This window comes from Crotalus tigris, unplaced genomic scaffold (assembly GCF_016545835.1).
Source record: "Crotalus tigris isolate CLP2741 ecotype Arizona unplaced genomic scaffold, ASM1654583v1 scf7180000018491.14276545383:2951260, whole genome shotgun sequence".
NCBI classification, from domain to species: Eukaryota; Metazoa; Chordata; class Lepidosauria; order Squamata; family Viperidae; genus Crotalus; species Crotalus tigris.
In genome coordinates, this window is record NW_024097037.1 from 1,925,559 (window position 1) to 1,950,069 (window position 24,511).

Sequence of the window (24,511 nt, forward strand, 5' to 3'; positions counted from 1 at the left end):
GCATGCCATATGATTCTAGATGAGAACCTGGCCACATGTAGCGTGGCATCCGAGATGTACTCCGATGCTGCCACAATCTTGCTCAGTTCCTGCTGGGTACCTACCTCCTCCTGAGGGATCCTATCTTGTAGTTGTCGGAGCCAGAGTAAGGAGGTTCTGGCAAAGAAGGATGCACAGCTGGCAGTTCTTATTGCCCAAGCCACCGCCTAGTGAGTTCTGCGGAATGTCGGTTCCCATCTCCTGTCATCAGCCTTTAGCACCTCTGACATGTCCCCCGACACTGTGGACGAGGACAATAGGGGACCAAAGGGCTCATCTACCATTGGTACCTCGAGGTCCTGTGACTGGTCTGGCGTCACACTGAATAGTTTTTTGTCAGTTCACCGGGGGGGGAAGGCACCAGGTGACCTCCATTGTTTCCGGATCGTGTTGCAAAAGAGTGACGGGTAAGGTACATGGTGCTGGGTCATGACAGGCTCAACAAACGTAGAGCCTGAACTAGATGGTAGGTCTGGTTGAGGGACCTGATCAGGGTCTATGTTGGCCATGGAACTGGCCTTGTGGAGCAGTGGCAGGAACAGGGCCGGGTTGAAAATCCCTCCAAATGGAGAAGGATCTGGAGAAGGTTCTTCCTCTTCCCACCAAGCCATGTCCAGTTGGTCCTCCTCCGTAGGGGATGAGGCCTGCTATGATAGGACTGGGATGGAGAGGAAGGTCCCTGGTAATCGGGAGCACCTGACTGGAAGAATGATGAAGGTATGGGAGTCAAGGTTTCGGGTCTTGGCCCGTGTTGGGACCTGGCGGCAAGCGTCCTGTCTACTGCCTGAGCAATCAGCGTTTGGAGTCGCTCCTCAGAAGGAGATCCCTCAGGCCCAGCCCTTCTAAGCCCTGATGCTGTGGGGGTGAAGGTGGCCTCTGGGATGGAATGTGTGACCCACGGTGATGGTTGTTGGATCACTTGAACTTGATCTGTCCCAGGGGAGGAGGGTTTCCCTCCAGGAACAAGATCACTTGGGCAGGAGGACCCCAAGGGGAGATCGAAGGGCACCTCATCCGTTTGCTCCTCCTTTGCCCTGGCCTGGTTCTGCGCTTTGGAAAATTCCTTCTCCAGGGCCTAGTGCCTTCTGCTAGCCTGTTTCTCTGCCAACTTGGAAGGCTTCCTTCCAGAAATGGTCTTGGCCTTGGCCTTGATCCTTCCTGCCGCCTCCTGCTTAGAGGATTTCTGCCTTTTGCGGTTGGTGGGTGGGGAGCTGGTGTTCTTGGGTTGAGACACTGTGGGCTCCTCCATCCTAGGTGATCTATCTCAATAGTACCGAGAGGGAGCTCTGGCAGGGGATCAGTTGGCAAGATGGGCTGAGCAGGTGAAGCAGGGGATGGTCGTCCTGCTCTCCTGACCACCCGACCAGTAGAGGGAGCAACTGTTTGTCCCCCTCCTTTGGGTCCAGTCCTGTCTACAGCCGCTTGCTCATAAATCGCCTGATAGCGCTTAAAAGGAGGAGTGGTCAGGAAAACGAGTTGCACCAAGTATTGTTCAGCGCTTGAGTTGTGACTAATATGATAATTTTATTTTGTTTAAATTTTTTAAATTATAATGTATTATTATTATTACTATTATTATTTAATGTCTTTATTAATCGGTTCCGGTGGATCTGGCCTGGCAACACTGCCTAATTGTATAGTGACAGCGCTGTCTAAATTTGTATGGTGAAGATAGGGGGGGTGACAGGGTGACTAAAGATGGCTGGCGATGGCCTGAGCCGCCGCGCGGCCCTCCCTTCCTCTGTGGGGAGAAGGTAAGCAGGTAACTATATCCTCGTTCCTGGGGAGGCTCAAGCCTCCACCATGAACCTCTTGGTTTTCTGGGCTGTTGCGTTTGTTCCGGCAGCCAAAATGGTGGCCGGAGCAGTCCTGTAACTGAAGGAGAAGGCGGAAGTGCCCCTTTCGGCTGCCAGCAATTTGGCGCAAAGAGAGGCTTCCACTCTATCAGCGGGAAATTCGAAGGAGAAGAAGGTAGAAGGCAGAAGGCCTTCTGTTGCTTCAGTGTGTCCCGGCGTCCAAAATGGCGTCCATGAAAAACTGGTGTGGTAGCGAAGCAGCCGCTTAGCTCAGGAATGCTTTGGAGAGGAGAACCAGTAAGCAAGATCACAGCTATTCGGAAGTCTCGCAAAGAGACCGGTAAGAAATTCGCTTTCATAGAGTAGCTGCCGCCGATCTGAAGTGGTGAGGAACCCAGGATTCAGGAATGACAGAGACTGAATCTCCACCCCCCCGGAGCCCAGCAGATTCTCCTCAGATCAAATACAAATGGATATGGAGTTCCCCTACCCTCCGGGGAGTTTGGATAAGCTCTGGCTGCAGCGCTGGTCCCAGCGCTGAACAGCTGAAGAGGGGTTTCCCTTAGAAGGGAGCTGAAACCTCAGCAATAACCCCAGGTGCGGGAGAGGGAAGACCCACCTCCCCCAGCCTTCCACAGAGTATTTCCCACAGCGCTGATCCTAGTGCTATTGAAATAACTGCGGTATGAGATAAACAGAATCCACCAACATTTTAGTCTCTGTTACCTGCCTTAGACCAGGAGCCAAACTTATCATGTCCTTCTGGGCTGAAGACCAAGTCAAGACTGGGAGGAGCTTGTCCCAAGACAGGTGTGGCAAGTTTGGTTGACTTGATCTAATGGGCAGGAAGGCAGAGCTAACCCATTGGTGGATTCTCCATCTCTGGTGCTAGAGAAGATGTCGCTGTAATTTCAGAAACAGGTCATAAGTAATTTTGGAGGGTTTGTTGCAACTTGGACTAGTCACTAAGTAACCAGTCATAAGTTGATGATTACCTGTACATACAGCTGATTCCTTAATCTTGGATTTCTCTAAATGGAATTTCAGCTTCTGAAGTAAGCTCTAACCTGCACCTTTAGTTGCAATGGACGATAGTATCTATAGGTGCTATGTAGCTGACTCCTGACATGTTGATCTTCATTGACTAATAGATTTTCATGATGAAAATATTTTGCAAAAGAAAAATAAAGTTGGGAACTAGTGCTTTAATAACACACTTTGATAAGCCATGCAAGAAGCGGGAGAGCAGGCGAAACTCCATTTGCACAAGTGGCGGGCACACATGTTCATGCATGAAGCTCCATTTGCGCAAGCAGAGGACGCATGTGCGTGCTGTTTGTGGAAATGACGCTTCGTGCACTTGCCCACCGCTTGTGCAGAACCATCCCCTCAACCCCTCCGTGCACTACCGCCACTGCTGCCACCACTCCACAGAGCCAGAAAGGTTGGGGACCATTGATATAAAGCATGAAGAATAACACTCCTGCCAAATATGGAAGCAGTTCCATTTCTCTTTCCTTTTGGCTGTGGCATATAATAGGAATATGTCCATCCTATTTTTAAACACTTATTCAAAAGAGATAAATTAATTCACCCTTGAATAGTTTTGGTCACCACGATGTAAAAAAAGATGTTGCTACTCTAGAAAGAGTACAGAGAAGAGAAGAGCAACAAAGATGATTAGGGACTGGAAGCTAAAGCATATAAGGAACGGCTGCTGGAATTGGGTATGTCTAGTTTAATGAAGAGAAGGACGAGGGGGGACATGATAGCAGTGTTCCAATATCTTAGGGGCTGCCACAAAGAAGAGGGAGTGAAGCTATTTTCCAAGGCACCTGAAGGCAGGACAAGAAGCAACCGATGGAAACTAATCAAGGAGAGAAGCAACCGAGAACTAAAGAGAAACTTCCTGACAGTTAGAATAATTAACCAGTGAAACAACCTGCCTCCAGAAGTGGTGAATGCTCCAACACTGGAAGTTTTTAAAAAGAGACTGGACAGCCATTTGTCCGAAATGGTATGAGTCATAAAAGAGCCGAGGTTGCCTACCCCTGGTACAGGGTTTCCTGCCTGAGCAGGGGGTTGGACTAGATGACCTCCAAGGTCCCTTCCAACTTTATTATTATTATTATTATTATTATTATTATTATTATTATTATTATTATCATTATCTATGTTGCTGCATCATTCAGTTATTCTCTTTACATTTTTTTAACTTCATCTCATGAAATAAAGTCTGTACAAAGTTTAAAACACACTTAAACACCTCCCTATAATCATTTACTCATTTCACTAAAGGTACTTTCTACAAAAGGCCAAATGAAACAGCAGAAGGAGTGAGAGCATGTTGCTAAGACCCAGGTTTGTCTTTTTAATCCCTAGGGTAGCATTGATGATGTGCTCAGAGACTTAGAGCAACAAGACAGAAAATACTGAAGCTTCTCCAAAGCAGTTCATCACTGAGCTGGCTTCATGCACAATATATACTCTATAGGGTGGCATAAGGATTGGTCTTTTCCCTAGTGCTACTCACCATCCTCACAAATCCTCTAGGAAAGATCATCTATTGGTTTCAGGCATGGTATCCTCAGTATGATACCCAGTTGTACATTGACCTATTTATTTACTGGGGATTGTTACCAATAGAATATTGCACATGGACTGTGGACCCCAACATGATTGCTCACGGGAATCAAGCACAAGTTAATCTGCTAGTTTTGACCTATAACACTTAACAATTAATTAATTTGGCACATGGGATCCTTTACCCTGATGCCTCTTCTAGCTGAAATCAGCCCACCAATGCAAGCATCCTAGATGAAATTGTAATTGTCTTTCCCTCCTTTTAAAATTTGAGAGCTGAGGCATGGAGACTTTTTTTTTAATCTGCCACGGTTTTAAGTCTATGAAGTGGTCTATCTTTGGAAGCTCTGCTTGTATTAAATATAAGGAAATCAGTTAAGATGGCACTTTTCTGGAGAGTAATAGAAGTAGATTTGATTTTACAGGCAGTTGAGAAAGTATAAATTGTATTATTTACAATTTATTATTATTTTGCTATTATCTGGTTTGTTATTTATCTTCTATATATGTATCATAGAAGTTTTAAATATAACTATATGGTTGATTTTAGTTTTACCATGGATGTTTTACTGCTATTGTTAACTGCCTTGAACTTTTTTACTGAGTGGGGGTGACAGAGTACATATACATCGTACTGAAACAGGTTGTTATACTAAAATACAGGTAGTCCTCATTTTTAACATTCTCAGCGATCATTTGCAGTTACAATGGTGATGAAAAACTAACTTTAGAATGAGCCCTTGCATTTATGACCTTCACAGTTCTGTAAAGCAAATGTAAAGTATGATCATAAGCATAGTCACTTAGCACTTAGCTTTGCTTAACAACCAAGTTATTGATCTCAACTGTGCTTGTTAAATGAAGGCTATCTGTATATTATTTTTTCAGAGAACTCACGGTAGCTCACATCATGCCTGTACTTTAAAAAAGTTTCAAGCCAATCAAATGAGTTACTTGAAATGAAAAAATGGACAATAGGCCTGTGGTCATTCAGTGAATTTAGGGCTAACTGAAGATCTGGACTCATCGATTTAGGTCTTTCTCATTTTAAGTCCATGATCATTTTACAGTAATACACCACAGTATACATTTTACATGTATCTGAAATGTTAGATATGACAAATCATCAGATCTACAATATCTTAATGCCTATAGAAAATAGATAAGGATCAATTAGTAAGTATTTATGTTTTTCTTCAAAGGTTATGCTGGCATATTTAATATATACATGTATATAATACCCATCACACTATCCAGTTTGAAGGCAGAGAAAGCCCTTCATAAAATGCAGGAAAAAAGTATATGAAGTATTATTTATTAAAACTGTATCGAATTTTCAGAAGCTTATGACCATATAACAAATACACAGTAAAATGTCCAGAGTAAAGCAAGAAAATTAACCCATATCTCAATACAATATAACACAATAAAATTTTATCAAATGAAACCCTGAAACAGCAACTGCAATATACAGTAGACGAATTAGCCACCAGTTACTAATAGCCAACAGTCATTCCCTGAATGTTCTTCGGAAGATTTTGGGTTTTGCCAGGAATTGATGACTTCCCAAGTAAACCAGACAGGAAACAAACCAGTTGAGCTAATTCTCCTTTATTATAAGGCTACATTAATTAATCTTGCAAAACTAAAGTACGAGCCTCCTGTCTGATCAATTATGGCAGGTGCTTCCTAAGTTTTTTTCTTTGACCATTAAGTAACTGTGGGCTCCTCCCCCTCTTGTCTAATTGTTCTCTAGGAAGCATCTCTTCACTTCATCCCTAAAGATCATTCCCACATACCATTACACATGACTGATGATACTAAAAGCTGCTCAGGAGTCTGACCAAGATAGATATGCTATCTGCATCAAGCCTCCAACAAAAATTATCCACTAAAACAACCAATCATGCCTCTGAACCCTGAGTGGACATAATTTGTTTAATCCCATTTCCTTCAGATTATTCTAAATCCCCAGCACCAGTTCAACAATGTCAAGCATCAAGGAGGCTCTCTTAAGGAAGGGGTGCCCCACAGTCTTCTCCAAGACTTCTTCAAGTCTTCTTCCATCACTATTTTCCAAACACCATGGATCAAGCTCAGGGTCATACTTGAGAGCACCCTATTCACTTCAGAATCCACAAATCGAAGGGAGTCCAATGTTATAGAACCTGAGAATGCCCAGTCACCACATCAAATTCTGCCCAGAAAAGAACTCAAGACTTCTGGCAATATGTGAGCAATATGCTGAACAAAAAGGTTACCATGATCAGACTCATCCCTCTTGAGGAGGGAATTAAACAAGATTGCCAGCTGATAACCTGCTGAGACAATATAGGAGGAAAAGTTGCATTTTGCTTCTTGTGATGTGTAAGCTTTAAGCAAGAACATACTTGGATTGCATGCAAAGGTGATGAATTCACTTAAACACACACTGTTTTTGAACATATTCAGTCTATGTTACACTTTTGCATTCTATTTTACCGTATACTATTATGTCTTGCTCTTTTATCTTTACTTTATTTTATCACAAAGTAAAGTGCCACAAGTTTGAGGACCAAGCATAAATCTCCTTTTTTAATGCCATTGTAACCTCAAATGAACAAGCAGTCAGTAAGCTAAAATGAAGCCTATCATATGTCCACCTTCAGGAATTACTTTGTCAGAGATTATCTGGGACAAACTCATAGTTCCCATGGAAGTCATTAATTCTTCAGCAAACATTCATTCCTTACAATAGGCTCACCGTCTTTTTACCACCACTTGTATATCTTTAAATTGTTCTCCATCACTTTTCCTATCTTTTGTAAAGCATCAGTAAAGAATTCTACCATTCACATATTTACTCTGATTTTTTTTATTGTTTATATATTACTTGCAGTTATTTTATTTTCCCTGCAAACAGAACTACCCTGTCTTCAACACATTTTCATTCAATATTTCTTGCTATGTTATACACATTAACATTCAATGTAAATAATTCTAGTTCTTGCACAGCAACATTGTCTGTATAAAAAGTACATACACATTCATGTCATCAAAAAATATATCTTTATATCACCTCTACATGTACACTTACTCATAAAAATCTTATTTTAAAAACTAAGAGAATAGAAAAGAAAAAGAAAAAAATCTTTCAAAATATTCCATAATTCAAACCAATTTACCTTATCATATGCTTTCTCTAAATCAGTGAACACGTGATTAATTTCCTTTCTTTTTCATGTATGCCCCAATAATTTACTAAACTTTGTAAAAATCTGATATATATATATATATATATATATATATATACACTCTGATCTCGCTGTCCAAGTTTCATAGCATTCATTTAAATTCTGCTCTTCAACATACCATTAGGAATTCAGTACAAATCATTTAAATGCTTCCTTGAGAATTCCCTCAGTTTAATTCACATTTTTATTTTCCATTATTTGTAATTTCTCTGAATGAGAAAACACAAAGAGCAAACAAATTTGGCAGATGAGTTTAAGTGGAGTCACTTATTTGTTAACTTGTTTGTTTGCTGTCCAATCAAAGAATATGGAGATTGAGTGCTTTATGATTTGAAATGGTACCAGATTTGTTTTCCTCCCTAAAATCAAGAAGAATGTGATGGAGTATAGCAGTGGTGGAGAACCAATGGCACAGGTGCCAGAGGTGGCACTCAGAGCCCTCTCTGTGGGCAAGCGCGCCGTCACCCCAGTCTTAGGCCTTCAGCTGGGTTTTATAAAACCTTTTCGCTTTAGGCCTCCACTGCCGTGTGCAAAAACAAAAAGGCTCAATCAGTCAATTTCAACTTCTTGAAGGAAAAAAAAAGATCTTGCAAAGTTGGAATTAATTGATTGAACTTTTTAGTCCCACCCAGTCTGCCGTTACCACCGCAGCCAAGCCCACCCACTGGGCCACACCCACCCGGCACCCAACGATGCATAAGTGGGTTTTGGGTTGCAGTTTGTGCACTCAGTCTCTAAAAGGTTTGCCATCACTGTAGTAAGGAGGTGGATTACCAGAGGGAGGGGATGCATTCCAGAGGAGTAAGAGGCAACTCAGTCCAGATATTATGGGTGAGAACAAGAGGGTGAAGGCAGACTGTTTATAATAGAGCACATTGTCAATGCAGACAGTAGAGAGTTCAGTCTGGCAAGATTTTGTCTATAGGAGTGAAACAATAAATTCTTTCACCTATTTTTTTTTCTTCCTGTATACATTCAACAGCATCTTTCCTTAGCCTCATTTTTTCAATAATCATTCTATGCATTTTGCTGATCCACAACCTCTTTCATTTGATCTTTTTTTTCATATTTGATATTATTGAAACTCCACATGTTTATGTTGTAACATCTACTCTATTCCCAGTAGCTTCCATTTCATCTTTTCCCAAGTCTTCTTTTTATTTAACCAGTCATTTTGCCTGGACAAAATTTAACCCAATTTCCTATCTCCCCCAAACTGACAAATATTTTCCCAGATATTTTATAAGGGGCAGCTGAGGAAGTTAAAGGCAGAAAAAAGCAGAAAAAAAATAAAAATCTTTAACTGTTAATTGTCAAAGTTTTTAACAAAGCAGTACAAGAGCAATCAAGGTGAATCTCACTCTTCCTCTTCATTTCCCATCTTGCAGACCATATTTGAATGTATGTATGTACAGCTCTATTTAATCATTAAGGTGACATCTTGTGCACACCCACCTAGGAATGAATCCCACTGAGCTGTATGGGAATTATGAAAGAAACAAATCCATCTAGAGGGGATTTCAGAGAAAACATACATAAGAATCACATTTGCAAAGGCAAACAGGCAGAGGAAAATGGGTGCTTAAGGGGCTTCAACAGGCATTCATAATGGAAAAAAAAATATGCAATCAGCATCCCTAAGTAAGGGAATCATTCTAAGTGACATCACAAATTGTGATTTTCCTGCATAATTTTTTAGCCTCACAATATTAAATACTATATATCATACAAATCCTAGATAGAGACATTTTGCAGTATTTGTGTATTATAAGTATTTTCATTAGATTCAATAAGTATTTATGCAATGAGGTTATGTTTCCAGATAGAGAACACTGACTACAAACTGATACAATCACAATACATGAAAACAGAAAAAGCAAATTCCAGTGCTGTTGAAACTGCTTCTTCTTTTTTAGGTACAAGTTTTAAAAAATTAAAGTTAAACTGGGAGACTGAGTTCTAGTCCTGCCTTAGCTATGAAAGCCAGCTGGGTGATCTTGGGCCAGTCATTCTCTTTCAGCCCAATCCACCCCCTAGGGATGTCATTGTGGGGAGAACAGGAGGAAGGAGGTGTGTTGGATGTATTGTTGCTGTGAGATATTTGTAAAAGCAATAAAGGTGAGAGATGATAGATAGATAGATAGATAGATAGATAGATAGATAGATAGATAGATAGATAGATAGATAGATAGATAGATAGACAGACAGACAGACAGACAGACAGACAGACATTAAGGAGAATTGTAAACCCAGATTTTAGTATGATAAAATTATCATACTAGACAAAGAAAATAAATTCCCTAAACAATTCCCAAGCAAATTTGGTAGTAACAGTAAAGTAATAATAAAGACTAAGAAAGACATCGTGAAATGTAGTGGAAACCACAAAGAGTCCAAATATGAAAAAAGATGATTACCTTTAGATTGCATAATTAATGCATATAATATTTTACAGATCACTGTAAGTAAAATGCCCATATAAATTATGAGAGAAAGAAGGATGGGTTTCAATATAGTTTTTTTTAACTAAAACAAAAGAGTGTCTTCAGGGCATACTATCTTTCACAAATCCCTTCCACGAAAAAAAACATGTCTATTTCACTTGTCTAGAAAAAAAATGCAGTAATGAACAGAATTAGATGATTAGCTATTTTATTTTTCTGCATATTTACTCATAATATACTTAACATATCCCCAATACTATTGTACAACATAAGGTATTTTGACTTACATTTTTACTTAATTTTTTTACTTAAAACTTTTAAAATTCTATGGTTAGTAGCTGTAATCATGTTTGATAAAGTAGGCAGTGTTTGCCTTGCATTCCACTTCATTAAAACTTCAGAAATCAGTAGATGAACCTCTCCACAACACAAAACATTAGAATATTTTCAAGTTAATAGATTATATTAGTTTTAACTCTCGTTTGTAAGAAAAACAAAATAATTTCACAGCAGTATCCAGAATTTTCCAAGTTTTTCCACAACTTGAGGCCCTCAGCCTTATTTCCACTTTCATAGTTACTGAATTTTATAGCAAAAAATACAAAAGCCATTAAAATTCAGAACAAATTCTACACGTTAAGAACATTTTCAAAAATAAAGTCTGCGTATGTAACTCAATCCAGTATTTGTGACTGAAGTATTTGTGACTTACTCCTTGCATGACCCATTTCTGACAATCTTAGCGAAGTATTAGATAGATGCCTTCGTATACGCAGTTACACCACCTTGATTGTTTCCTTCCTCTTCCTGCAGTTATGTCCTCCAGTCATATCATAATAGCCATCACAGAATAATGAGTTTATTACCTGACACCTTTGAGAAAAAGAAAATTCTTTTTCCTACATACAGGCAATCAAGATATGCTTCCAAACTGACTACAGCACTCTCTCAGGTGTATTTTCAGAAGGAAACAAAATTTTAAAAATTCAGTAACAAGAATTAGTATTCAATTGCATACTTTTATATATTTGCAAAAGGGCAAATTTCTAGTATATTGGAAATCCTGAAAAGAATATAAACCAAAAGAAGCAGCTATATTCTTTTAGACAGAATCTTCAACTTTCCACACCTTCTCTGTTCAAAGTGTGTTGGCTCGTACAAATCTCTACTCACCCAGAGATACATCATGTCAGTTTGGGCAATTCCAACCCAGAACCTGATGGAGTTGATCCCAGAATAAGAGACCAGACTAAAAAGTGATTACCAAAAACTTGGAAGGGTAGATAGAAATTAAACAATTAAAAGTGGTCTCTCTTCCTCCACCTCCCACTTTGTTTGGCTCTCCTGTTTATACTTCCACTCTTTCTCTTTTTCTCCTTCTCTATCTTTGGGAGTTCCCAACCCTTGTGTGTGTCTGCGCTTGCTTCTCTATTGGTGTACTTAGAGCTCACACTCTCCATTTGCCCCTGGGGAATTTCTCGTCATTCTGCTTCTAAAAACACAATTGCTTCTTCAGATTCTTGCAACAGGAACAGCAGGGTGGAGTCAGCAATAAACACAAGCTAATTCCTAGAGCTATGGTATGATTAAAATAAAGCTTCTTTTAAGGTGAATGAAAACCTGTCTCTCTCAGGATAGAAAAACAAAAGCTTCTTTTCAGTACTTTCCAAGTTTGCTTTTCTGTACAAAAATCATGAAAGAACTCTGAGAACATCATTCATATACCAGTCTTGCCAAACCCTAGCAAAGCCTATAGCCATCAACAGCATTAGTCAGCTTATCAAATCTCTTTACCTAGCCCTTAATACGTATTTGTAAATAGAGTGCTTAGTGGATTAAGGTACAGAGAAAGCGAGAAGACTGCCAGAACCAAGAGGACAGTTAGTAAAATATGCTGAAAGGTAGAGGGATAATACTAGCTCCCTACTGCCAATAAAAAAACAGAGAGGGGGATGCAGTTTCTACTAATCTTTTCCTACAAAATAACAGATGCAGTAGTAAACTCTGCAGGAAACACTAGATTACAAGTATCGTGCTTTCCAAAAAGATAGGGACACCTCTTGTAACTGTATATGAATTCATATCCTAATGCACAGTTTCAATAGCAGCAGCAGCAGAGGTAATTTCCCAAAGGAAATATTCTTGAACTGTAGAGCAGGTCTGGAAAACAAGATCCTACAGGCCCCGTCCTCACTGCCCAAAAGATCAGTGTCACCTTATCTCATAAATTCCATTTTCAACTAGTGTTCCAGCAAACTGGGAAAACAGGTTTGCCTCCCTCTTGAGAAAGAGGCACATTTGATTCTGAGACTCAGTGCAGTAAATCTTATTGCTTCTGTCTTATGCCCAGCTTTCTAGATAGCTAGTTTAAATACAATTCATATAATCCAAGGATTAGCAATGAAAATCTCTGGATGCCAACAGTGCAAATGTATATTTAGTTGAGTGAAATCTTACCATAGACAAGCGATTTTTAAAATAAAGCAGCAATTAATTCCATTTTCATTCTATGATCAATCCTTTACTAAAACTGGAGCAAAGAGCCCAAAGAACAACATAAACTGTGCCAATAATTATTTTTAAGCATCATAACAACGTTGTTAGTATTTTTAACTTGCACAGAACGAGAAATTGTGTCCTTACTTCTTGCCTTTCACTCAGGACCTAAGCTTTGCTTCTTTTGTGCTATGGAAGATTTTATATTTCTGGACATCCAGGAATCCATGGGACCCAGCAACTTCATAACAAAGAGAGAAAGAACAACCAAAATAATAATGTCTGAGGATATTTAAGCATACATTTGCTGGTATCTATATACCTTTTTCTTATTCCCAACCGTAAATCTCATAGGATTGTACTAAAGCAGTATTAAGAGCAAAATAGTACAGAACCTGAGCACTGAGTATCCGGCCAAAGTCCTTCTATAGAGCAGCAAGAGTTTGCCTGTATGGTGTCAAGAATACTAATATGAGAAAAGATGACCCAGTTCACTGTGCTATGCTATAATGCTTAATTATGGCTTCTGGAATAAATAACTGGTTAGCTTCATTCACTACATGTGTGTTTATAAACCATAATAGTTGGAGTCAAACAGCATGATAAGCAAAAAGAAATAAATGACCATATGTCTTAATTAAAAAATAATGCCTTTAGGCAAGATGGGTGGCATATAAATTTAGTAAATAAATAAACAAATATAATATAATTTATGAACCAAAACTAGACAGATGCTTCCCAATGTGATATATTTTCTAAAAAAAATTATCAGTACCAGTATCAGTACCAAATAAACAGAAAAGTGGACAAGGCCGTGGGACATGCTGTATGAATGCACTTATTTTTTATTGTTATATTTATTGTTTTAATTTTGTACGCCGCCCTGAGTCCCTAGAGATTGGGCGGCATATAAATTTTATTAATAAATAAATAAATAAAGGAATAGCAAGACAGGAAGTAGTATCAAGGACACTAATCCTAGAGATGGTAGGACACTGTTCTACCAGTACAAAATATTAGAATACAGCAAGCTATGTGGGTCCAACATTAAGTGAAAGTAATAAAAACGGGAGGCACCTCACCAAGAGAAGCTCTCATTTACAAACAAGGTGCGACTTCTTATGAAGATAATTCTAGGAGGATCTTCATTCAGACAGTGCCTGGTGTTTCAGTGCCACCTTTACAAGCAGTCCTTGATTTATGATCACAACGGAGTCCAAAATTTCCAAAATTTCTAAGCAAGACAGTTGTTAAATGAGTTTACGACTCTTCTTGATACAATTGTTAAGTGAATAACTGCAGTTGTTAAGTTAGTAACATGGTTGTTAAATGAATCTGGCTTCCACGTTGAATTTGCTTGTCAGAAGGTTGCAACAGGTAGATTACATGACCCCAGAACACTGTAACTAAGCATCCAAATAAGTTTTCCAAATTTTGATCATGTGACCATGAAGTTGCTGTAACTGTTGTAAATGTGAAAAACGGTCACAAGCCATTGTAACTTCTAATGGTCACTAAATGAATGGTTGTTAAGTTGAGGACTAAATGTACTCTTATCTTAGTTTGTCCTAAGCATGTAAAATTGAGTACCAGTTTGAAAGTAATGGATCCTATAACAAAAACTACTTTTGAATTCAACTAATCCAGACTCTGTTTAAATTTTAGAATATGCATATTGTTTATCTTGAAGTTGTTACATTATATAATATCCAGATTACGTTTTTTACCAGCAAGGAGAATTATTTAAAAAAAGTATAATTTCAGTATAGAGAATATATTGCAATTTCAATATGATCAAGGATTAATTCCTTATTGAGCATCATGTACAGAAATACAAATAAAGTTTTCCCACAACTCATATTTAAATCAAATTCATTAGATATTTCTTATTTCCAGATCAATGAGGAAATTACAATAAATCATTTTTATTGCAAAATTTCTTAGAAAACAAAACAATAAAGGACACAAGATTTAGGTTTGATATTGACAAATTAGAGAGCCACAGGCAGTGGTTAATGCACTGGGATACAAACCAAATTTCAGTCCTGCTTTGGAAATGAAATCAGTCACTCTCTCTGTCCAGGCAGTTGCAGAAGTTAACACTGACTCAAAGGCATGAAAAAAATCAAAATAATGGAATTCAAGTTCTGCATATTAGACCTTGTATATGCAACAGAATGAAGTCACACAATTCTGAATAACACCACTTCAGTTAAGAAGTGAAATATATCATGTGGGATTGTTCTCATAGCAAAAAAACTACAGATTTTTATATGACTTGGAAAAATCTGTATTTAGGCATTTTATAGCAAAATCCTGTTCACCTATTTTGGAGTTACATATTTTTCGGACGAGGAAGGATGCTTGTCTTCTTACCACTAAATAACCTTATCAGACACAAGTTCTACCAATGTTTTTCTTCTAGTAACATATATTAATCTCCAGTTTTGCCTCTATAAAGACTATCTTCTTTGGTTCCTATCAAGGGATCTGCATATATTATCTAAGTAAGTAAGTAAGTAAGTAAGTAAGTAAGTAAGTAAGTAAGTAAGTAAGGAAGGAAGGAAGGAAGGAAGGAAGGAAGGAAGGAAGGAAGGAAGGAAGGAAAGAAGGAAGGGGATTTGATTTTTGACAGCCGATTTTATATAGAAAACTGATGATTATTTGATTCTTTCTTCCAGCAAGCCTATGTGTCTACACTAAGGAGAATCTTTAGAGCTATCTAACACTATTTCTATCTTTGATAAAGTCCAGTAGAAAGACAAAGTCTCCTTCAAGTTGAGTTCCAAACATGTCCATGTAGTTTTCACTGCGGCAACACAGAAGAGTTTTACTATAGTTTTCTCCTGGGACATTTTTTTCAACTTGGCAGTGTAATCTGCAGCCCTGTTATTTTCTAGCAGTCTCTCATCCAAATATAAACCAGTCATGATCCTGCTTAGCTTTTTGACATCTGTCATTTTTGGCTAATGCGGGTATGGCTTAAACAGTAGCTCCAAGCTTGTCTTTCCACTAAGGTCCGTGCAAGGTTTTGGACTCTAAGCCAAAAATATGTGGTTTCATTTTGAAACAAAAAAAAGTTTTGAAAGCACTTTAAAAAAAAATTATTTCTGCTCCCAAGATGCATAATTTTAACAGTTCCTACTTTTATTCCCTTTTTACACATGTGTGAATGTAATTCTGCCTATCTACAATTTTTCACTTATTTTATATACATACATACATACATACATACATACATACATACATATATATAGTTTGAGATAGATAGATAGATAGATAGATAGATAGATAGATAGATAGATAGATAGATAGATAGATAGATAGATAGATGGGAAAAAGTGTAAGTTCTTTATCATTTAAATACAATACTAATAATATGTTCACTTTTCAAATACACAAATGCAGCAATATATGAAAGACAGGAGTTGTGCTACTTTTAACCAAGTGTATCACAGAAATCTACCATGTAACCGTAACACTAGGACAACCACATTCCACATTATTTGAGAAAAACTGTAAGGGGGTGGGCAGTGAAGATGATTTTCTTTCCGTCAAAAAATATGGCTGATAGGAAAATGTAACTGAAGTACAGTTCTGAAGAAATATCTGTTCAGAATAAGCAATTGAACATTTAGGGCATTAAAATGTTTAAATGTGGGAAGCAACAAAGCACTTAAATACATACATTATCCCACTCTTTATTTCTAAATAAGTGAAGTATCTCAAGCTTATAAGCTAGTAAGGAAAAGAAAAAAAAGATAAAAAGGCTAGACAATACAACCTCGCCGTCACATTTTAGTTTGCTATTATAATGCTCCTGAAAGCAACCACCATCCTTTTGAATAATTCTGTCAAATATCAGAAACAGGGCTTCAGACAACAAAAAGCAGTTAGTTCTAGCACAGATCTCAAAGAGTTAAAATCGGATAAAACTGAACCAAGAACAAAACAGCTATCTTCTGTGTGGGTGGTGGCAGAAACTATAAAGTCATTTACTTATGATTGGATGGACTGCTGAAAAGGAAGGGAGAAGGAGATACAGGTCATAAGACCCTTTTTGGTAAATAGCAATATGGCATCTGCTCAGGTTTGATTCAGACTGTCAGATGACTCTGTTCTTTTATCGCAGGCACTCAGAGAAAAGAGCCTTTGACCTTGGTTAGAAAGAGCTGTTATCCTCTAATTATATCTTTTTTGAATCACACAATCCAGCATGCAATTAATATTAGCCACAAAGAAAAAACTGTTCTGATGCCCATAACATTAGTATTATAGACCACCCTCTATGAAATAAAAAAACCTACTCACTTCACTCTAAAGCAGCATAACAAAATGATCTGTGGAATCAGAAACATTTTTCAGCTAAAAAGGAACAGGTTATATTTTAAATAAACAGAAGTTTTCAAAATGATGTGATCTGTACGGAAAAACAAGATCTGCTTTATAAGCAGAGGAAGATTCTGGTTTGTTTCATCCAAGAACATTATTACTGTTCTATAGATAAGTAATCAAAATAGGTATGGGCAGTTAGTGTATTGCCTCATTCTATGTTTATCCTTCTGCCAGCAGCAAGTGTCGATATTTTTCTTCTTCAAGAAAAGAGTATCTCTTTGAAACAAACATTTACGAAACAGAAGCAAAACACGTGAGGACGTATTCTTTATGAGCAGAAATTTGGCTTCTCATCTGTGAAAAAGAGCTTTGGAGGTATGTAGATAGGGCACTGGTTTCAGTCAGAAAGATATATAAATGGGAATAAAAAAAACTCCGTAATTGTATAGAACTTTCCCCTTTGTCATACTTCAGCTTCAATTAGTCTGATCTAACTAGGAGGTTCTAGAATTTTTTTTAAAAAACCAGTTCTTTCTGTACATCAAAAACTGCCCTATAGCTCTGAAATATAGTAGTAGCTGTGACAATAAAGAAACTACAACTTGTCTTTTACATAATGATGTGCTAGGCTGTGTAAAAAAAAAAGGTCTGTCTAAAAGAATTATGTCTTTGCAAGTCCAGCTAATTAAGAGGAGTCCAAGGACAGAAGTGATATTAGTCAAGAAGCTGCCAGACCCTCAGCAGGATATGGTGACAGCTGAAAGTTTGGATTAAAGAGTGGTCTAGTTCGGCTGGGAATGCAAATAGAGAGTTCTCAAATTCAAATCTAGAAAACTGTTACTGCTCTTCTTCATAGGCAGAGAAAAGTTTGATAAATTATTCGTAGAGCAATACAGCTGATCATCACTCATTCATAATACTCAGTGAAAAATTATTTCCCTAAGAAGGAAAATATTTTCAACCAAAATCTTGAATAAATATGGATGTTTTGAGTCAGAAAAAAATAAGAAAAAAATTGTATGGGATACTTAATTATACGGATAATTTCGTTTCTAAGCTACTTATCCAGTGTTTCTCAACCTTAGCAATGTATAGATAGCTGGGGAATTCTGGGAGTTGAAGTCCACTCATCTTAAAGTTGCTAAGGCTGAAAACCACTCTGTTAGACGCATCCATCACGTTGTGCATTGGATAATGTTTTTTTTTAATACTAAGCCAAAATATTAATTTTGTTAAATAATTAGCCATGGACAATTAATGGCAATACTAACAGTATTTAACAACAGTGATAAGTTGGAAGTGTTACTGACTTGACAAAGTGCTACATATATTCCAAAACAGTGTTATGATCTAATAAGTAATGTTGCCAGGAAGTAAGCTCTGGTGGAGAACAGCCCCTTTAACAGCAGCAACATCAGGTGAATAGTTTAAACTAGAACTTTGAGGCATATATAATAGCAATATGGAAGGCACTATACATTTTCCTTGAAAATCTCAATGGGTGAAAATCAAGTACAATGACATTTAAAAAGACATTGATACAGCATTGAAATCAGAAATTTAAGAGCTGCGAAAAGAGCAATCTAGAAGCAGTCTTATCCATCTCACTACTTCCAGGAAAAGGCAATTTTCATGGAAACTGAAACAGCAAAGACAGCTATTTCAAGAATCTTCTACTTTTGTAGAACTAGTTGGAATATCTCATTAAAAAAATTATGCAGATTTTTTCTTAAATACTTTTATTTTCTAAAAAAAATAAAAATATTGTTTACTTCTTATAACAGGGGTGTCAAATTGTCGGCTGGATGCGTCACGCCAAAACCGCACCCACCCCATTGCCGGCAATGGGGAAAAAGTCGCAATACATTGTGACACATCACATGACGTTGAGAATTGGACACCCGTCTTATAAGATTGGTTTATCCCCATCCCATCCACCTCAAATCTTCTAATCACATATCTATGAAATATGACCTATAGAAATGGTTTCATTTTTTTCCATTTTTACAATTTTAATTGCTAGTAAGTTAGTATTAATTGTGGTAATCCTCTCTCTCACACACCATCAGCCCTCCAAGGTGGGCTGGACTAGGAAATCAAAGTCACACGAGCTAATATTATTTTTATTATAAAATTATAGTAACAGAATCTTGCAAAAATAATATAATTTCCCCTAATATTGTCTGAGATGTTTACTTGAGTTATAGATCTGACCCAGACTCAAATTTCTTTTAACTGACTGTTATTTTGGTTTCTCAAAGTTATTTCTTTTACACACACTGGGATTAGAGGAAGGATGTCAGGGAAGTTAGTAGCAGCAAGAACTAGCAATATACAACCTCAAAAGGCAGGAGGTCACATAGTCCAACCCCTTATTCAGTCAAGGACATCTAATGGCCCATCCTGTTATAAAAATCATCAAGAAACTGAAAGCTCCTGAAGGTAATTAGCTCTACTGCCGAACAGATTTTACTACCAAACCTCTTATAATGTTTAACTAAAATTCACCCTCTTACAACCTGTACCTCTGAGTCCTCTGAGGAAGCAGAAGCCAAGAAATACAGAGTTTGATATATGATTAGTTGGCACGAATACAACAGAATCCTACAGATGTTAGCCATTCCTCTAAATGCCAACTTACCTTTACTCCTTTCTTACTGAATTCTAATTGCTTTTTGCTTTCTTGTTACTTTATTTTGTTCAAGCTATTTACATCCATGTAGCAAATTTTGCTGCCATGAGAGTCTATTTAAGTAAGATAATGTTTTCCAAACGGTATTTTCTGTGCAACTTTTGGGAGTTTTTTTAGTCCTGTTCCCCAACTTTAATGTTTAAATATGTAATATTTATACAGCTTTTCCCCATCACCAATAGTTTTGTTGCTATTTTATTTTACTAATAAAGGAAGCAGGAGTCTCTGTGTCATGTTTTAAAGCCTTATAAATGTATAGTATCATCAATATTGGTTGCTTAGCATGGAATAACTATTCAAGAGGCCCATACAATAGGAATGGAAATTTTATAATATATCTTAAAAATAACTCAATAGTATAATTTTTAGAAAGCATTTGTCAGCCTTCCCAGATAGACCAGATAGGATACAGTCCTGGATAAGATAATTCTATTTTATTGTAAGACTATATCAACAAAATCTTACAAGTCTGAAAGTACAGTACACATCTCCCATCATCTTCTTTACAGCCATAAAAAATTGGGAGAAGTCCCTTCCAAGCCTCTTCCTCAACATGTTATGTAGCTGTAGGCTCTGCCCTCTCTTATCTGACCATTCCCTAGGCAGCATCTCCTCCCTTCCCTCTCCCGGGTTATTCCCTTGTAACTTTACAGCATTCCAGGATATATTAATTCTACAGCATCATTTATAATCTATATAATTATAAAGCAGGTTGGCAGCAAAATGCCACCAAATTCTGCTCTGCTAGGGTAGGCACTTTTAAAAATATATACTGAATGATAAACAGCTTCATATCTTGAATTTATTTTCTAAATAGCTCTGAAAAAAATTATTATTAACTGCCACTATCTGAAATCATAACATATTTTACACATGATCAGAATTGTCCTTTTTATTTATTTTGTAGTTTCCAAGACTTTAGAATTTAATATCATTTCATTTTAATTTAACATTCCAATCGCTAATGTTGCAATAAGTAATACTATGAATTCTTCGCCTTTCCTTAACATTCCCCAAAGTACAGCTTAAGAATTGTCTGGTCCTAATTTCTCTATATTAAAAGAGAGATACATTTGTGGAAATAAAAGCTATAAAAGAAACTCGCACAATGGGAGAAGAAATGTTGGGAGTTAAATTTTATTTCAGACACAAAAAATATAAAAAGGGTGAATGTTGCTTTATATGAGACAAGCATTGAACAGTATGGAACAAGACAGCTGTCATGAAGACATTTCTGTGCCCTTCCAGCTGCCAGGCACCTAGAAAAATATATGTCAACTACTAGATCCTTTCTGTCTTACAACTATAACATTTGCAAGAAAGGGTCAGATCCATTCCAAAGAGTATCACTACGACAACTGTTGTCAGACTCTTAGGAGGAAGACTTCCAGGATTGACTTAATTACTCATATGAATAGATGACATATTGTTTACTTCTTATTCCAAGAGATAAGCAGATATTGCCAAGCAATAGAGGTTTTTCCCATGCTTTGTGTGGAAAATCATGTTAGAATCTCATGGGTATTTTAGTTATCTGCAGAGAAATCTAGTTCAGAAACACTGTGACTCATGTCCTCAACTCAGATTTCGACCACTGCAATGTATCTATAGAGGGCTTGTCCTTGTAAATGATTTAGTTGCTACAATTGGTCGAAAATGTCCATTTAAGTCCCCAGAACAATCAAAAAGATCTCAGTGAGTTATACTGACAGTAGGGTGTAGAAGCCGTGGTGGTACAGTGGTTAGAATACAATTTGCAGGTTAATTCTGCTGACTGCAAGCAATTCAATTCTCACAAATTCTCTTGACTCAGCCTTCCATCCTTCTGAGGTTGGTAATGAGGAGCCAGATTGTTGGGGGCGATATGTTGACTTTGTTAAAACCGCATACAGAGGGCTGTAAAGCACCATGAAGCTGTATATAAGTCTAAGTGCTATTGCTATTGCTATTACATCAAAAGCAAACTTGAGATACCTAAATTCAAACTGATCTTTAGCCATGAAAATTTGCTTCATGACAGTAGGTAGGTCACTTTCTAATCTACCACGTAGGATTGCTGTTGTGGGGATAAAATGGAGAACTCCTTTTAAGTCACCTTGAATTCTTGGAGAAAAGTTGGGATATAAATTTAACACAAACACAAACCATACACACAAAAGCTCTAATGCTGGGGAAAGTGGAAAGAAAGAAAAAATGAGGATGACCAGTAGCAAGGGGGATGCACTCAATCATGGTGATCATAAGTACACTGTTGGAAGACATGAAAAACCAGGTTAGGGACAGAGTACCAATGATAAAAACTATGTATGTGGTTCCTAGGAGTTGAAAACAACTTGATGGCACATAATCAATCAATCAATTACACAGAACCATGCGCTACTTTGAGCTCCATAAAGTGGGATAAAATTGACATATAAATAAACATAGTGCATTAAATGTAGTCAATTCCATTTCTCAGGTTTTTTAAAAATCAGAATTATACTGAAGAAACAGTTTATTACATTTGTAAATGTTAGTTCTGATGTAATAGTAATAATGTCTTTTATTACTGTTATTCACCTTGAATGCCATTATTGTTAAAGAAAGAAGTAAATATTACTTTTAGAAATGTAGATAAGTACAAAGCCAGAAAAATATCTTTACATATACTTTGGAGAGCACGCTTGTCTGCAATAAAGCAATTTAGCTAACCATATCAGGACTAAATATATATATTTAAAAGAATCCAACAGAATGAATATATATATGTAGGTCTTTGGTTGTTCGGGTTTTCTCCCGCGTAAAATTGGAAGTGTTCTGATTGGTTAGGGGCTTGGCTGTGCTCTGATTGGCTGGGGGGTTGGCCGTGCTCTGATTGGCTGGGGGGGTTGGCTGTGCTCTGATTGGCTGGGGGAGTGTTCTGTTTGGTTGTGCTCAGGTTAGTCTGAGTTGCAGGGAGGTTTAAGATTTTGGGCTGCCTTGCTATTTTTTGGCTTCGCGTTCGTGGTCGTGCCTCATCTTCATGGAGGGTGTCAGTTTGCTTCATGTATGGATTGGAGGGGTTCAAAGTGGCTAAGGATGCAGCTGTAGTCTGGCTTCTGGTTTGTGGTCATGCCTCATCATCGGTGTGGCTTTGGGTTTGCTTTTTGCGTGGATGTGTGGTGGTGACATCCTGTGTGGTTTTTGTGAGTGTGGGTCTGGTATCATTTTTTGTGTTAGGGAGTCGTTTCTCAATAAGGGCGGGTTTCCAAATGGCTGGTAGGTGGGAGGTATCATCTCGCTTGTTCATGCTGTGTGGGCGTTTTTCTATCTCGATGGATTCTCTGATTATTCTGTTATTAAAATGTTCACTTTTGGCAATGGTTCTGGTATTTTTAAAGTCAATTTCGTGTCCTGTGGCTTTAAGGTGTTGGACCAGGGAAGATGTTGGTTCCTCTTTTTTGACTGAGTTCTTATGTTCTTCAATGCGTGCACGTATTCTTCTGTTGGTTTGTCCAATGTATGTGTTGGGACAAGCAGTGCATGGGATTTCATATACTCCTTGATTTTCTAACTCAATTTTATCTTTGGGGGTTTCTTAGGATGGTGGATATTTTTCTGTTTGTGCAGAATGCTGTTTTGATGTTGTGTTATGGAGGATCTTGCTGATTCTGTCTGTGGTGCCTTTTATGTATGGGAGGCGGGCTTTGCCGTTTTCTTGTTCTCTGTCTTGGATTTTAGTGGGGGTTTCTTTTTGGATTAGGTTTGTAATCTTATTTCTTTGGAATCCATTGGATGTTAGTACATTGGTGAGAGTGTGTAGTTCGGTTTTTAGGTGTTGTTCGTCAGCTAAGCGTTTTGTTCTGGAGATGAGTGTCTTGGCTACAGAGTTGATCTGTGCTGGGTGATGGTGTGAGAGAGCGTGCAGATAGCGGTTTGTGTGTGTTTTCTTCTAGTAGATGGTGTGTCCTAGGGAGCCATTGGATTTCTTGTAGACTAAGACATCCAGGAAGGGAAGTTGGTTGTTAGTTTCTGTTTCCATGGTGAACTGTATTTTGGGGTGTAGGCTGTTGAGGTGTGTGAGGAAGTTGTCCAGTTTTTCTTTCCCATGTGGCCAGATTATGAAGGTGTCGTCTACGTATCTGAGCCAGAGTTTGGGTTTGTGATCCGATTTTTCTAGAGCTTGGGTTTCAAAGTGTTCCATGTAGCACGACCACAAACCAGAAGCCAGACTACAGCTGCATCCTTAGCCACTTTGAACTCCTCCAATCCATACATGAAGCAAACTGACACCCTCCATGAAGATGAGGCACAACCACGAACGCGAAGCCAAAAAATAGCAAGGCAGCCCAAAATCTTAAACCTCCCTGCAACTCAGACTAACCTGAGCACAACCAAACAGAACACTCCCCCAGCCAATCAGAGCACAGCCAACCCCCAGCCAATCAGAGCACAGCCAAGCCCCTAACCAATCAGAACACACCTCCACCCAATCAGAACACAGCCAAGCTCCCACCCAATCAGTTCATACCCCCACTGGCAGTTAAAAGGAAGAAACAGCTAAGACCACACATTGCTGCTCGAAGCACGAAGCTGAAAACACCAGCCTGAAGATGACGAATGGGACTTCGTCGAAACGTCGCCAAGACACTTCCAATTTTACGCGGGAGAAAACCCGAACAACCAAAGACCTACATACAAACACCCGCGAAAACCTCAGAAAACAAATATATATAACAACCATGTTGTTTTATATATATATAAAACAACCGTGTTGTTTTATCTCCTGGTGATCGCCTTTTTATTGATATATATAAATAAAAAGGCGATCACCAGGAGATAAAACAACACGGTTTAAATAAATAAGACCAAGCTTTCAATGGCTAGGAATCTGCCATCATCGTCAGGGTATAGACCAGCCAGTGAGGAAACCTG

General features: G+C 38.0%; 1 protein-coding gene across 12 annotated transcripts in view; it reads right to left on the reverse strand.

The window, feature by feature from the left end:
* RBFOX2 (RNA binding fox-1 homolog 2) overlaps positions 1-24,511 on the reverse strand; it is a 266,284-nt gene that overhangs the window by 138,682 nt on the left and 103,091 nt on the right. Inside the window, exon 1 of one of the 12 annotated variants that reach the window (XM_039353086.1) lies at positions 11,269-11,820. The exons of the other annotated variants lie outside the window; for them this stretch is intronic. Coding sequence (XP_039209020.1) covers positions 11,269-11,283 — 15 coding nt within the window. The 5' untranslated portion in view covers positions 11,284-11,820. Of the gene's footprint in view, positions 1-11,268; positions 11,821-24,511 lie in introns of those variants that run through there. 12 annotated transcript variants of the gene reach the window in all.